Raw genomic sequence first — 16,434 nt, 5'->3', positions numbered from 1 at the left:
AGATGATTTTGATACCTAACACAGAGTTTATTTTAATCTAACAATCACAGCACAAAAATATAAAATCTTATATAAGTATAGTATTATAGTATAGATATTAATAATATCAAATAGCCACTTATCAGACTTGATTCGATTCTTTTCCATTTTTCAATTTAATATCAATTATTATTATTTTCTAATTCACAAATTTTGATTCAGAAAAGAAACATTTTCAATTCTTTACAAAACACATTAAGAAAATGTATTAATACACGGGGTGGTCCATTTTTTTTATCTCCTAAAATCGTATTTATGTAACACTGTCAATGTCATTTTACTTGACATTTTTAACAATATATATAGAATCAAAATGGTGTTTGTTATTGACAAATAACAGAAACGACATTTCATCTTGCTATAATCGTCTAAAACCACATTAGAATAGTGTTTACTGGAGTCTTCTTTTGTCTTATTGTTCCTTGATATTGGTGCTATTGTTGTGATTGTCAAATACAATGTTGTATTGATGAATAAATTTGTTTAATCGTTCATCTAAAAAAATAAATAGAATAATTTTTATTGTTCATCAGTTATAATTGAAAAGCATGAAATAATAATTTGTTGAAAATAATACAACTCAAAAATACAAAACAGAATCGAAATTTCGATTATTTAGAGAGTTAGAATAAAAGGAATAATTAATCCAGAAATAATGATGGTCATATTGGTAGCTGTTTTCATTTGTGATGAGCAAAAACAATCTGTACAATTTATTACTTTCATATAATATACTGAGATGCCATAATAATTGATAGAAAAATGTGAAATTAGTTTGGAAGTTTGCACATGTTCAACATCTATAGTGTGTTTATGTAAATTGGTGGCATATAGAAAAATTGTATGAAATTACGTTTTCAAAAAAAAATAACTTATGACAAAACTAGACTTAAAATAAAAGTTTTTGACTCAATTAACACTAGAAAAGCTCCATTTTCAATAAATTAAATCTAGTTGAGCCATTTTTTAACCAAATTAAATTTATAGAAGATATTTTTTTACAAAATTTCGGTATGAAAATTTTTCTTGACCAAATATAATCAAGAAAATTCTGTTTTTATAAAACTGAATAAAAAAACAATTATTGTCAGAACTATATTCAAAATTCCTTTTTTTATCAGTATGTTAACTCAAATTTGAACCTTTTCATGTAGAAAATGTCGAAAAATATTTTATAATGTGATGTAAGTACATATTTGAAAGTTATTTTTAATCCTAACCTTTAATTATAATTTTCGATATTGCAAAAAAACAAAAGTACTTTACTCTTTAGCAACATACATATTTTATAACAAACCTCGTATACTACTGCTGAATTTTTGATATCTGACGGTTATATTTTTAGTTTTCAACCTTGCAGAAGTTTTTATACAAAACAATAATTTTTTTTTCAAAAACTTAACAATAAAAAAGTTTTACTTATGCCACCAACTTGTAGACACCATGCAGAAAAGTTAGCTTTGTATCATATTATGGAAAGTCGTTAACAAGAAATATAATAGTGAAAAATATTGCCAATAATAGAGGGCCTAAAAGATTTTTAGTCATTTTCTAAAGTGCTTTGTTACCTTTTTCGAAGGCGGTGGCATAATCGGGATTATTTTTCAAATAAATAAGTACACTGTGCAAAAGTGTTACGTCGTTTGAATTTTCAGCGGCCGTTAAAAATTTCCTCGGATTGGCATTTTTATCTGCCAATTTCAAAGCCAGAAGAAGTAATCCTTCGCTAAAAAGTACTTCTTGAATTTCTTCTTTAGCTTCTAGTCTACAGAGCATATCCAATGCCATCTGTGAGGTAGATGAATGCATATTACCCAATGATAACAATAAACAAGCTAATGGTTTCGAATCGGCTATCACGCCGTATTGCAGCATTTGTTGTAGGACTGTAAATTTTTGTTGTCTAGCCTAAAATAAACCCAATTATACAGAGTATATTAATTTAGATTTAAATAATACAATAACAATTCTTTCCCTCAGAAAAACGAAGTACTCAGGTCTAATTCTGGACTCAAAACTAACATATAAATCCCATGTACAATCGAAAAAAATACAAATTATCTGGACCCATGGTATCCAACAATTTAGAGAAAAATATTCCGCAACATTCTTAACGCCCCAAGGTATGTAAGCAATAAAACAGTCCACGATGACTTAAAAATATGATTAGTAGAAGAGGAAATACACTCTCTGCCTACAAGTTATTATCAAAAACTACCCGGTCATCAAAATGAAGAAGTAAACCAGTGGAACTAACCACTACCAGTATGCAGAAGACTAAAGAGGAATCGACCATCTGATTTATTAGAACTATAAATATTAAAACAAAAAAATAATGAGAGTTGTCAATGTACAACTTCCCCCTCAAACATTTTTTATGATCAAATTTACTTATTGCTTACTAAAAAAGCGTAGTAAATGAACTTTAAAATAAAAAAATAATAACACCAAGATCAGATGGCGGAAGTTTGATGTTTTAAAACTGCATTGTTCCCAGTGGTTTTAGATTTGTTATTGAATCCACAGACATTATCTGCTAACAGTATTAGGTGCAGTACAATGACTAGAAATGGGCAAAGAAAAGTTGCAAAGGTGCTTCTTAGCAAGGTAACAACAACTGAGATTTGTCAATGGACAACTTTTCCCTCAAACATATTTTATGATAATGTTTACTTACTGTTTGCTAAAAAAGCACATTGTAAATGAGGTTTGAAATAAAAAAATAATAAAACTAAGAATTATAAAAAAAACCGTTTTCTCTAAATTCAACCAGAAAACGTCAACAAAATTTGATCAAAATAAACTATGAAAACCCTTTACTCAAGATAATTCTATTTAGAAAATCCAGTTTCTGATAAAATTGAACCAAGGAAATTTAATTTTTGACAAAACTCATATTTTTAGCCAATTAAGACTTGGAAAACCCCGATTTCATCAAATTAAAACCAGAAAAGTCGTTTTTTGCTCAAATTCGTCTTCGGAAAGCCATTTTTTGTCTATAACGAAAATAGAAAACCCACTTATGGACCAATTTTAACTAAAAATGTCCATTGTTGAAAAAATAGCGCAGCTAAATTTTTCCAAAATAAAATTTGGCGAAGTCATTTATTCACCAAATTAGACTTTGAAAACCTATTTATTATATTATATTTAGAAAATCTATCATTGGCATTAGATTTGAAAAAAAAAACATTTTTTGATCAAATATACGAAGAAATGCTATTTTCGACCAAATTTAACTGAGATTAGAAAAGACGTGTTGTAACCAAATTACACCTAAAAAAACCTTTTTTTAACTAAATGAGTTTAACAAAAACCGGATTTTGATAAAACTGGACATAAAAAGCAATTTTTTGATGAAGCCATTTTTTACCAATAGATCTGAACAAGCCATTTTTTGACATCATTGGGTTTCAAAAAGATGTTTTCGGCCTAAATGAACTCTGAAAACCCATTTTTAAATCAATTAAATTTGTATAAACCATTTTTCCCCAAAATTAGATTTAAAAAAGGTAATTTTGACCAAAATGAGCTCTTAATAACACTTTGTAACCCGATTAGATTTAGATAATCCATTTTTCGATAAAAATTAATTTAAAAAAAAATCATTTTTTTGACAAAATTTGATTTAAGCAGACGTTTTTCACCAAAATGAGCTTGAGAAACCCTTTGTTACCCAACTAGATTTGAACAAGCCATTTTTCACAAAAATGGATTAAAAAAAGCCATTTTTGACCAAAATGAGCTCTTAAAAACAATTTTTTATCAAACTAGATTTTGACAAACCATTTTAAGTAGAAATTGGATTTAAAAAGCTGATTTTGACCAAAATGAGCTCTTAAAAACCATTTATAACCTAACTAGATTAGACAAAACCATTGTTTGATACAACTGAGTTTAAAAAAGCCGGTTTTGACCAAACTGAACTCTGAAAAACTATTTTTTCACCAAACTAGATTTAGAAAAGCCATTTTTGGAGAAATTAAATTCAGAAAACCTCAATGAATCTAAACTCAATAACATTACTAAACATATATACAAGGTAACATTTTTCAAAAATGTCATCAACACAGCTTGCTCTGGAGTTATCGAGAATATTGGAGCAAAACTTGGAACGTCATTTTACCATTAGAAATATCAAACAGTTCAGTTGAATTCAGTACTAGTAATTAATTCATAAATGTTTTTTAAATACAGATTTATGTTAATACAAATTAGAATCAACTTATCTCAAATAATATCTACAATCAGATATACTTACAAGACAAGTGACTAGAAGTTCATTCAAACTATATTGGGCGGGTATATTACATTGTGAAAGTGAGGTTAAATAACTAACTAAGAGCCATTCTAATTTCGATATATCCTTTTCGGGATCCAATTTTTGGAATACTTCATTCATCATATCGTCTTGGGTGATTAGTACCCTTGGTTGTTTGAGATTTCTCCGTTGAGATGTTACAGAAACATTAAACCCACTAACTATATTAGGTTGCTGTTCCACTTCCATATAATCTCGATAAATTGCATTGATCAGAGTGAATGCTTCTTGAATTTTATCTAATTTCAGTATATCTTGATTTATGTAGTCCATCAGCACCTAAATAAATGAAATAGAAGGTTACGTTTGTTTATTTAATTGAACACCCTACAGTTAATATTGAATTCCACATCCCCTTCATTTTCCCGTTACAACAATATCGAGTTCTATTATGTTATACGGGGTATTTAGAAAGATACACACCTAGCAAAGGACCATAACAAAGGAAAAAGTGAGATTAAAAAGGGAGAAACACGGTGAAATACTGGCGCTAGTTTTAGATACCTACTAATTTTCCAGGCTCCAGCATTATAGAAGAAAGCAGACCCTGCCAGAAAAGCCAAAGCGGAGCTCTTGTAAGGTGTAAAAATATCCAGGAGAAGACGGAATCCACCTGATTCTACCCTAAAAAGTACTGCCAACCTTTATAAGGAGGCGTGTAATGTTATTTCGAGCTAGCTTCAAATTATTGATTCCTACATCAGAATCAAACTGCTTACTTAGAAACCAATTTGCATACCAAAAAGGTAAGCCCTGCATAGTCTACCCCGGAAATGGAAAAAACTATAGAATATAAACCCTATCAATATCGATCTAAAGATAAAGCAATAACTGTTACACCAGAATACGGAAACTACAAGGCGGCTGCCTATCGCCACTACTATGATCATTAATAGTCTGCTTATAAATCTAACCAACGCAGGATATGGAGTCCTGACTGCCCTGACCTGGCGATAATTGTTTGAGGTAAGTATGGTAAAATAATAACAAAATACAATTCTACGTGTTACATTGCTTTTTTAAATCTATTCGTAAGAGTACAACAATTTCTATAATTTACTGAAAAGTATCATTTATAGACAAATCTACACCTCGACTAATACTGAGAAATAATTGGTTCATATTTTCACTCTTCTTGTATTAAATTTTAGGATTATTAGAAAAATTAAACGTTTTAACAATTATTAAAAAACGGGGATTTGAAATTTGTTTTTATGTATCTACAGTTTTTTTTTTATTTTATCTACAGTTGGTTACAAATTTTTGCATACCCTATATAAAAAATCACATTTTTTCACTTTGTTGTAATGCTTAGTTGCATCAAATTTTTGAATACTTACTCTCAATAATACAGTTTTGCCATGGGTTCTATTCAACATCACATTTGTACAAACTCGTAAATCGATTATTTGTTGACATAATTCTGACAGACATAATTGTATATGCCACAAACATCCCAATTTGGCATCTATTATAATATTCGGTTGAAAAACCACCCAATTAGGTGAATCTAACAAATGTTAAGAATTTTGTTTGCAAAATTACAAAAAAGCATGTGCAAAATCAGGAATATTTCAGTATTAAAATTACAACACTTCCCAAAGGAGGCTATTTTTATGGAGGTTTTTTTGACCCACTTCCCAGGTGTTAGCACTACTCCTTCAAGGTACTTAAGACGTTTGCTGAAATGGCACGACAACAGTAGAATAGATGCTCTGTTATATCTAAGATTAGCTCACAGATTTTGCAGTGGTCATCCTCTGCTGTGTATATTTTCTTAAAATGGTATATGACGAGGCAGTGATCTGGAAAAGACTTCTTAGCTGATTTGATTATGACCCTTGGGTATGTCTTAGTCCTAGAGTGTTTCTCCAATAAAGTTCTATCTGATTCTTCAGTACTAAATTCAGTTTTTATTTTTATTAATGTGACATCTCACAAGGCCACAGAAGGGCTCTGGTCCAAAATATGGAGTCGTTGGCCCTTTTCACCAAAACCGTCTGCTTCCCCATTGTCTGTTTTTGTTGATGCTCTGCTATATCTAAGGTAAACTCATAGAATCTGTTGTTATCATCCTTTGCCGTGCCTATCTTCTTAAAATGGTATTTCGACGAGGCAGTGACTTGAAAAAAGACTTCTTAGCTGATTTGATTATGACCCTTGGGAATGTCTTGGTTCTGGAGTTTTTCTACAGTAAAGCTCCATCTGATTCTTCAGTACTAAATTCAGTTTTTTTGTTGATGTGACATCTGACGAGGCCCAGAAGGGCTCTGGTCCAAAATATGGAGTTGTTGGCCCTTTTTAGTGAAACTGTCTGCTTTCCCATTGCTTGATATTACAATGGTATTTGACAGGGCAGTAACCTGAAAGAAGACTTCTTAGCTGATATGATTATGACCCATTAGTATGTGCTAGACCTGAAGTGTTTCTTCAGTAAGACTCCATCTGATACTTCAGTACTAAATTCAGTTTTTTTTGTTGACGTGGCACCTCATGAGGCCACAGAAGGGCTCTGGTCCAAAATATGGAGTTGCTACCCTTTTTTAGTACGGCTATCTGCTTCCCCATTGATATTACAATTGTATTTGATGAGGCAGTGACCTGTCAGAAGACTTCTTAGCTGATATGATTATGAACCTTTTGCTATGTCATAGGTCTGAAGTGTTCCTCCAGTAAGACTCTATTTGATTCTTTAGCTCCTAGTATACTCTGGTAGCCTGGTAGGCACATTAGGGCTGCTTTATTTCTATTAACTAGTACTCTTAGAGTTCGTTTAGACCTTACGCTAGCTTGGACATGTACTCAATTGCCTTCAGTGCCTTCAAACACTTCCGAGCACAAGTTTATTGCTAACAACCATGATTAGAAATATTGACTAGGTTTTCTAGGTGTATGAAGAATTTGCTTTTGTATATCAGAGAGATTTAATTTGATCTTGTGGAAGATCTTTCTTGACCCAGGATTGGCAGTCATTGATTACTACTTTGATGGTAATTTCTGTGTCCTCCTTGTTATACATTTGGTACTTTTTACTTTGTTAAATTATTTTCCTAATATAAAAAAGGATACAAAGTTCACATAAATGAGTTTCCGGTTCTAAAAGACCTGGTAAGGTTAACCTGGCAGGTCTCATCGATTTGGCAGCTGTGATCGGAGAGTGATATTGTACAGTACCGTCACTTTCACTTGGTAACGAAATATCGAATATCACAGAGCTTCTTGACGCCTACAACAACAAAATGTAGATTTAGATTTACAGTGTGAAGAATTTTTATGATAAAACAGTTTTCTTTGTAATAGGCTGTAACATATCAAAGTTCTATATTTTTTTAATAAAACATTCTATATTTAGTTAATATTCATAAATTTTATAGAGGATAAGTCAAAAATCAATACTGACTTCATTTCTGGTGGTGATATGAAAGAGAAGAGAGATCTATTATTAAAAACCAAAAAAGTTGTATATTGACTCATGCCTATGTATTAAATGTGAGTAGATGGAAACTCCTCGCAGATAGAAGGGCCCTACAATGCAATTGTCAAGCCCTGTATTAAATTTAAGGAATATTAGGCAGGTCAATAATTTTTATCATTTCTTGCTGCGCTAGGCAGAATATAGTTGGTAATTTGCCTACGCCTATTGGAAGGTGGTGAGGTATATTTTATTTACTTGGGTTTGAACTTGGATCATCTTAGATAGCCTAGACCCCGTATATTTCTGAATTATTTCAATATATAGCAAGTTTAAAGTTGCCATGAAGTATCAGATGTCCTTAAGAAGCTGATATAAAAATATTTCTAGTATTATTTCACACAATGGAAAATTTACATGATGGTATGTATTGACTTCAAAATAAAATATTTTAAATTGATAGTTTCATTACTTAGCTGGCACCTGCGACTGACAAAGAACCAATGACTGGTGGTTCTAAGTCAGCACTACTAAATAATGGATCCAGCTGGTACATAGATGACATCCAATGACTTTGCTGTAGCAGGCTTCTGGGAATAATAGTCGTCCTACAAGAGCTTGTATGTCTGCAAGGTCCAGCTCGTTTGGGTGTACAGTCACTCGGGCAATAACAAAGCTGACTCCCTCATCAGATTGGGATCAGCAAATCCACCAAGAGAAATAAAATCCATTCTTGTGTAACTCAAAGAGTTTCTAATATGTCTCTCAGCAGTCTGCTCTCAAGACAGACTCTATGGATATTGATGGAAACACCCAGTGTGAGACAAGCTAAGGCACACATAGATGAAACTTTTTCCTCTTTCACTGAACAATTGCTCTTCTTAAACAAGTGTTTTAACTGAGTACAACCATCTCAGATGCTATCTCCACACTATATGTTGCTGATGCTTAACACTCACATGCATGATCAAGCACTTATGAAAGTCTTACAGTTTGGCTAGAAGTGTCGAAAAGTTCAAACCAAAGTGCCTATTTGGTATTCAATACCTTTGGTAGTTTCAAGTAGGTCAGTTATTAGATTATAGAAACATTTTCTAAGAGAATGAACTGTCTTTGTTATATTTACCTGATGGTGTACCAAAATAATGTCATCTTCAATATTGATTGCAAATCTTCCAGATAATCCCAGTTTTAATACATGAGACTTTACTGGAGACTGACCTGGTCCATTTAAAGTGTGTATGTGTACTTCTGCAGTATTTGGTCCGTTTTGATGTCTTAATATTAAAACTGCAGATGTACCATATAGAATAGCAAGAGTAATATCCCGTTCTAGGGCCATTCGACTTGGTTCAGCTTAAAAATGTTTTAAATTTCAAATCAAATGAAAAAATAATATAAAGACGTTAAAAAACTATTATAATCATGAAAATTCATCAAGTATTCGTAGTTATGATATTTTTATCTACCAATTCATTTTCTAACAATATTTTTTTTTAAATTATTTTTAAGAAGTTAATTATACTTCCAAAACCATTTTATAATATTACACTGATTGAAATTATTTAATTAATTATAGTCTTAACTATATACATACTATCAACTTTCGCTAATTTGTTAATTGTTCCTTGTTTAATCACAACAGGTAACAGGTTAGAGCCATGAGCAGAAGCTAGAAGGGCAATTTTATTAACATTACACCAAACAAACCATTGAACAATGGCACTCGTAGTTTTTAAATGCTTCAAAGATTTCTTATCTGGTATAACCATATACAATTCAATCCCATGATCTGTTATAAAAGCTACCTCATTTTTTTGGGACCAAATGAATCCGAGAATGTTAGAGCTTTTTTTACAAGTTTGCGAGTATTCTGTATCTAAATTTGTTCCATTGAAATTCATGAATTCTACGGAATTGCTAGCTCTTTGAACAGCAAGAATTTGGTGATCTGGAGAAAATTTTATTGATAAAACAGGTCCATGATCTTCCATCCTGAAGTCTAGCGATTGGGACTTATGATCAGCATTTTTGACAACGACTCCCATAACTCCTCCAGATCGTACAGCGAAGACCTTCAAAAATTGTTGTTAAATAATGGTAGACATCTCAAATTAAATACTTACATCTTTATTTGAATCATCAAAAAAAACATTCGTTAACTGATTGACTGCTTCAAATCGAATAGGATCTTCGGATAGCTCTAAGCAATATTCCAAATTATTATCATCCATTAGGTATAAATTATCTATCAATTACTTTAAAGCATTCACCTCCTATGAAAATATATACATGTGTTTATAAAATTGACAGCTACAGCTGATTTTGACATATGGGCAAAAAAGAACATTACGAACTTTAAACTCTAGATTTAATGGATGAATTGATTCCCAAATTAGCATTAATATAATTATATAACAGTTTATCTCTATTTACTCCTTTGGTAAATACACATTAATAACAGAGAAAAATATTTAATGGCAATTTATAAGCCCGTTTTTGTTCTAGGTTTTACTCTGGAATGCTTGTTTATCAATTTTGACAATGACAGATGTAATAGTAAACTGTAAACAGAAACACCCGGTAGCTGATAAAATAGAAGGGTTTTAAAATTAATAGTATCATTTTAGGGTTATTTAGTAATGGGTTCAGAATGCGAAGATGTTCCTATCGAAGATTCAGATGAATCCCTTTTGGATTTCAAAGAGGTTATAACGTTATCAATGTATTTAATTATACTAGCTAAAATTTAAATTACAAGATTACCTTTAGTTGTGTATTTTCAAGTTTTAGATAAATTCAATTATATAAAGCTATTATATTTTTCGTATTATTAACTATTAAGTACAAATTTGTGTTGATTTTTTGAAAATATTTGTTGTTAATATAACTTGTACCAAATCATAAATATTATGTTTCTTTTAGATTGATGATTTGGAATGTGACATTCCTCAAGTGGCCCCCCCATCACTCGAAAATGCCTTGTGGGATTTAGATTCTGTAGGAAGTGATAGTGCTTCGCTGCATTCTTTTCAAAGTATGACAAATAAGCTTCATTCAATGTTATATCATTGTGTCTTACAAGGAGTTTCTTCACAAATTACTTCTGCAGCAGTAAGTAATTTTTTATTAAATTTAATATATCTTTTAAATATACGCGATTGTTGTGGGACTGGGCAATGAAAGACCAATGTGTGTACTCTTAAATATATATTCCAATCTTCCAAATAACTATGAATTCATCATCAGGGACTGAAATTATTGACATAATCCAAAAACAAGTACGTTCATAAACTTGTTGGCAAAGACTTCGTTCCAATGTATCTTTTAAATATATACTTTGTTTCAATTATTTTGGTATATTATTTTTAAATTTCCTCTAAAATATTGAATCGATAGTATAGATCAAAATGTATGTTTGTGGGTATTTTACATTATTAATAGTTTATATCCCAATAAAAGTAATTTTTCTATAGTTTATTGACATATATTGATTGGGTTTAATTGTTCCTGAATATTCTTTTTATTTATTTATATTGAAAATTAGTTCATTCAAAATTGCTTGGTGTTTGTTGTGATTAGTATATTTATTTATTATTCAGTATTAACTTAAATGTTATATAATGTTTTCATCCTAGTTTTTTACAAATAAATTGAGATTCAGTATCTTGTGTCCACTCACTATAACTTTCGATTCAATTTATTCAAACTTAATACATATTTATTGGCACAGTGATTCTTCAAATTCTTTCACCCTTTCAATCTATTTTAAAGATGTAATAGGCCCTTCAATTTTGCATTGTTATAAAATCGTTGTTTACATATCACATAAAAGCCATAACTTGAAAATGAAGTTCACCTTCATTACATAAAACACAGGTAATTTTTTTGGTGGTTGTTTGTGACTTCTAAGCATTCCAAACAACTTTTGAAATGGGCACAAACATTTCTAACCTTTGTACTCCTATATCTTTTCAATGTCTTTATATTTAAAATAATCCAGTAAAATCTGTATCTCTGTATCTGGTGTAATTAAAAGTGTTTGATATTTTTCTACTAAGTGCCCTTCAGACAGCTAAGTTAAAATAGTTAGAAGCAAGCCGAAAGTCTCAATGGACACAAAACCCCCAACCCCCTCAAAACTACTCCTGTTTATTTAGTTACTTATGCAACTTACCTACCCCATTGTTTGATGACCCAGTGAGTCTTTTAATCAGCTTGACTCAAACTATCATTGGGCGGAGATTCAGAAAAACTGGGCTTGGTTTTTTCAGGGGTAACTTTAGGAAGATTTTGGGGTTTCGTGTTCATTAAGAAATTTAATCAGTTTACTTTGAACTATCATTGTGCCAAGTTTCAGAACAATTGGCCACAACCAATTCCTTTCCTCCCCGGGTACCTTTGGATACTTCAGGAGTAGTTTTGAAGGGGTTAGGAGGGTTATGTGTCCATTGAGACTTTTAACAACTTGCTTTAAATTGTCATCATGCCCAGTTTATCAAAACAATTGACAAAAACTAATTTTCTTCCTCCCATAGTACCTTCTGAAACTTCTGGGGTAGTTTTAATGGTGTTGGAGGAGTTTTGGGTTTTCGTATCCATTTAGGCTTTTAATCAGCTTACTTTGAACTATTTTCTGGAAAAATTGGTGGTATTCATGAACAAACTGTTTACGCTACCATTATATTAAACACAAATACACCATCTGACGCGCGTTTTGATAATTATTAAGTTACTGTCCTTTACCTTCATACTCAAACAGTGTGAGTGTTGGTGATAGTGTAAACAGTATGGACAACACAAATCAATAATTTCATATTCTCAACTAACTATCCATAATTACTTGTGAACAAAAGTATTCCCTCGGCACCTTGTACATTTTAAAAGAATTAGTTTGGTTTTAGCGCCATATAAAATCTATAACTTGTCAAGTTGTAAGACTGTTGTTTAGTTGATAGAAGTAGAAAGTTTAAGATAAAACTGATTATGAAAATAAAAGCTGTTATCTTTAGCTAATTCTGGCATATCTCTAGGCATTATAAAATGAAGTACTGTTTCTGAATACATTGGTACTATCTTTTATAAAATTGGAAATAAAATATATAAGGAATAAAACTGTTTTCTTTGTGGCTGACAATAATTTTCATTTTTGTTCATTTAATTTTAAAGCATTATCATTTGAAAGAATCATCTAAAAAATTATAGAGGGGTAAAATTTTCTGTAACATTTAACAAAAAAAGCACAATTTTGTTTATAAAGACAAGCCTCAACTTTTTTAAAATCCATGTTATTAAAAATATTGACTTGGCTGCCAGTGTCAATCTTAAAATTTATATCTTGTACACAAATTTTTTAAAACCACTCAACCGAATTCACGAACTTTGCTGCAAGTCTAAAAATAAAAACATTTTTATAATTTCTAATATTAAATTAAACTGATGTAGAAATAGTGTGCAAGTCAATTCGCTCAGTTTCAACTGAGGACCATTTACCAAAATTATAGTTTAAAAACTGTTGTAAGTAGGTAACTATCCAGTGAATCATCAATTTTTAGTTGTAACGCCCTTTCAGCCCTGTATATGACCGTTTTTGATCATTTTTTAATTAAGTTGGAACAAACTTAATAACTTTTTATTTCTAATGTGGTTAAACTCGATCACTTTTAATCATAACTCCTTGCATCACACCCTGTACATTGAAGTAAAGCAAAAGTTGTCAAATTGATTTTAGGAACGCCAAGAACTCTCAAATTTACTTTATCGTTTTATTTTTTATTCAAACTCTGCGCCATACTCTGTACGTGTAGAAATTAGCTTGGTTTTAGCACCGACTAGAACCTACCACTTTTATTTGTTATTTTTAATTATCTGCCATTACTCCTAATGAAACTTCGTACCACACCCTATACCTTAAACTAGAAATTTCTCATTTAGGTTTTCAATAATAAAAAACTTTAAAAATGTTGAATTGATTTGGAAAGCATTAGAAAGAAATAGAAAGTCTACTTTTTTTAGTGTAATTCAAACAAAAAATGATTCAAAGTTGACTTTCTTTGAATTTTTGTTACATTCATAGTAGTGTAATGTAATACAAATTAAAAAAAACTTGCCAGTGTCAATCTTAAAATTTATATCAGTCTTGTATACGAATTTTTTCATTTTTTCGGACCACTCAACCGAATTTACAAACTTTGTTTCAACTGAGGACAATTTACCAAGTTGATAGTTTAAATATTGACAGTAACGAAACCAGATCAGAACTGACCGGTGAACCATCAATTTTTAGTTGTAACACATTTTCAGTCTTACATATCACCATTTCTGAACAGATTATAATATTGAAACAAACCTGATAACTTCCTATCTATAAGGTGACTATTCTTTATTACTTCTAACTGTAACTACATGTACATTACACCCAGTACATTATAGCAGAAGTTATGAAATTGGTTTTAGGGACGCCCAGAACTTACTTTTTCATTTACCTTTACAGTTTTATTTTTAATCCAAACTCTGCGCCATACTCTGTACATGTAGAAGTTAGATTTGTTTCAGCCATTACTCCTAATAAAACTTTGTGCCACACCCTATACCTTACACTAGAAATTTCTCATTTTGGTTTTTAATAATAAAAAACTTTAAAAATGTTTTGATTTTGAAAGCATTAGAAAGAAATAGAAAGTCTACTTTTTATAGTGTAATTCAAACAAAAAATGATTCAAAGTTGACTTTTATTGAATTTTTGTTACATTCATAGTAGTGTAATGTAATACAAATTTAAAAAAAAACTTACATTTTCTATAGAAAAATTTAAACACTAACAAAATAAAAAAAAACTTAAATTATTTTTTTAAAACTAGTTAGGAAATAATACGTAATACAGCAAAAACAGTCTTATAACAAAAGAGATTTTTCAAAAACTCGATTTACTCCATTGGTTTTTCTTCCTCCGGTTTTTTCTTTTCGGCTGTTCTAACCGGTTGGCCAGTTTGAGTTATCGGAATGGTTCTCTGCTCGGTTTTATCCCCCACAAGAGGAGCGACTACTGTTAGAACTCCATCTGTAGACAACCTGGATTCTAATCTACTCGAATCACAATTTTCTGGTAATTTGTATTTTCTGATGAAATGTCGGTATATGTGGCCATGTTCATCTTGTTTTTCCTCGTGTTTAGCTTCGACAGTAACATAATTGTCAGCTACTCTGACAGTAATTTCATCTGGTTTAAAATGTTGCACATCAAAATTGGCTTGGAATTTATTTTTATCAATAGTTACCGCCGACGCCGGTCGCTGTTGGAGGGTTGAACTCACATTTTTTGAATCTTGTTCATTTTCTGAATCCAACATAGCTTGCATTATTGCTAGGGGTGTTATAATGTCCCCGACGAAATCATTCCGGTAGCGACGAGGGCAACGAATATGAGGTCCCCAGTTGTTTGAACCAAACATTATTGGAAGAAATGCCATTTTAAAATATTTTTCTTCAAATCACTAACGAATTCTCACTCTCTTGAACAAGACTATTTAAATACTTTTCGAAGAAACACTTAGTACTTCACTTCACAGTTGACAATTCGGTTATACTGAATCCAGGCGATCTACCTTTGTTTTTATACGTATCTGTTTCTGCACAAGAAAGCTCTAGAATTTACAGGAACAGCTGATATACTCTCATTGGTCGAATTCAAATATCTCGAATGTTCGGGAACGTGAATGACACACACATTGTGTATGAATCGATGAATTCGAGAATGTTTTAAAGTTAAAAAGCTTGTATGAATAATTTTTAATACTTTACGGAAATAAAATTATTTTAATGTTTAACGACGACATATAATATTAAATATTAAATGAAATATTTTACTAGATAATTGACCAAAAAAACTGATAAATTCCAAACTCTACATTACAATGCATTACAATTTAAATTATGTTTAATGGTATTTCTAAGTATTATAGAAGTATTGTAGGGTAATATGAATTTTTCAACTAAAAGTACAGTAATAAGTTCAAAAAAGAGGATATTTTGTAAAGTACTATTGGAATACTTTGTGAAAATTTGCAACTAATGGAGGAAAACTTCACAGATGTAACCGGTTCCACAGAATTTATTGAAAAAACTATGAATTTAGTTAAGAAAAATGCCAGTTAGACTTAACTAAAAAGCTTAACGTACAGAAGTTCCATTAACATGTAAATAGTCTTTGCATTTTTTCATAATTTTCTCATAAATTTTGTATTTTGCACTATTTTATTATATTCCATAAAAACGGATTCTTAAAAATAAGTAAATATTGTATCAACATAAAAATTTTCCTTTGTAAATCGTTTCAATACAAAGTATATGTAAATTAGAAATTATTGTTGTAATAGTACAAAATTGATGATAATTAGTTGATTGTATTGAAGGTCAAAAATATTTTCTATACACCTGATAATTAGAGTCGCCATGAACATTAATCTGATTTTATATATTTTCTATATACTTAAAATGAAAACTGCACTGATCGTTGATAATTATTTTTTTTAATTTTGATCAAGAATTTAATCGTTTCATCTTTATTCTATATTTAACTTTCCAAGTAATAATTTGAATCGATTATAGAAATTTGTTCGATTATTCGTATCGAAACGGTTGGTTATGGGTACTCGGCCAATCT

General features: G+C 30.6%; 3 protein-coding genes across 3 annotated transcripts in view; 1 reads left to right on the top strand and 2 right to left on the bottom strand.

Moving 5' to 3' along the window:
* Positions 1-6: 6 nt before the first annotated feature.
* LOC130446822 (regulator of MON1-CCZ1 complex) lies at positions 7-10,102 on the bottom strand. The gene is made up of 8 exons (XM_056783305.1): positions 9,899-10,102; positions 9,370-9,847; positions 8,899-9,128; positions 7,430-7,586; positions 5,701-5,870; positions 4,301-4,639; positions 1,608-1,947; positions 7-534 (listed from the first exon to the last, which is right to left on the bottom strand). Exons 1-8 carry the CDS (start codon positions 10,004-10,006, stop codon positions 452-454), a joined length of 1,905 nt encoding a protein of 634 aa, XP_056639283.1. The 5' UTR covers positions 10,007-10,102; the 3' UTR covers positions 7-451.
* The window catches only part of LOC130446819 (vacuolar protein sorting-associated protein 8 homolog), a 30,421-nt gene continuing 24,085 nt past the window's right edge, over positions 10,099-16,434 (top strand). The window contains exons 1-3 of the mRNA XM_056783299.1: positions 10,099-10,215; positions 10,281-10,480; positions 10,698-10,886. Of these exons, the coding sequence (XP_056639277.1) occupies positions 10,415-10,480; positions 10,698-10,886 (255 nt within the window). The 5' untranslated portion in view covers positions 10,099-10,215; positions 10,281-10,414. The remainder of the gene's footprint in view (positions 10,216-10,280; positions 10,481-10,697; positions 10,887-16,434) is intronic.
* On the bottom strand, positions 14,487-15,496 carry LOC130446825 (alpha-crystallin A chain-like). The gene has a single exon (XM_056783308.1). It carries the CDS (start codon positions 15,239-15,241, stop codon positions 14,699-14,701), a length of 543 nt encoding a protein of 180 aa, XP_056639286.1. The 5' UTR covers positions 15,242-15,496; the 3' UTR covers positions 14,487-14,698.

This window comes from Diorhabda sublineata, chromosome 7 (assembly GCF_026230105.1).
Source record: "Diorhabda sublineata isolate icDioSubl1.1 chromosome 7, icDioSubl1.1, whole genome shotgun sequence".
In the NCBI taxonomy this organism is placed as follows: domain Eukaryota; kingdom Metazoa; phylum Arthropoda; class Insecta; order Coleoptera; family Chrysomelidae; genus Diorhabda; species Diorhabda sublineata.
The sequence above is the reverse complement of the archived record's forward strand: the minus strand, read 5'-3'. Positions and strand labels throughout refer to the sequence as shown.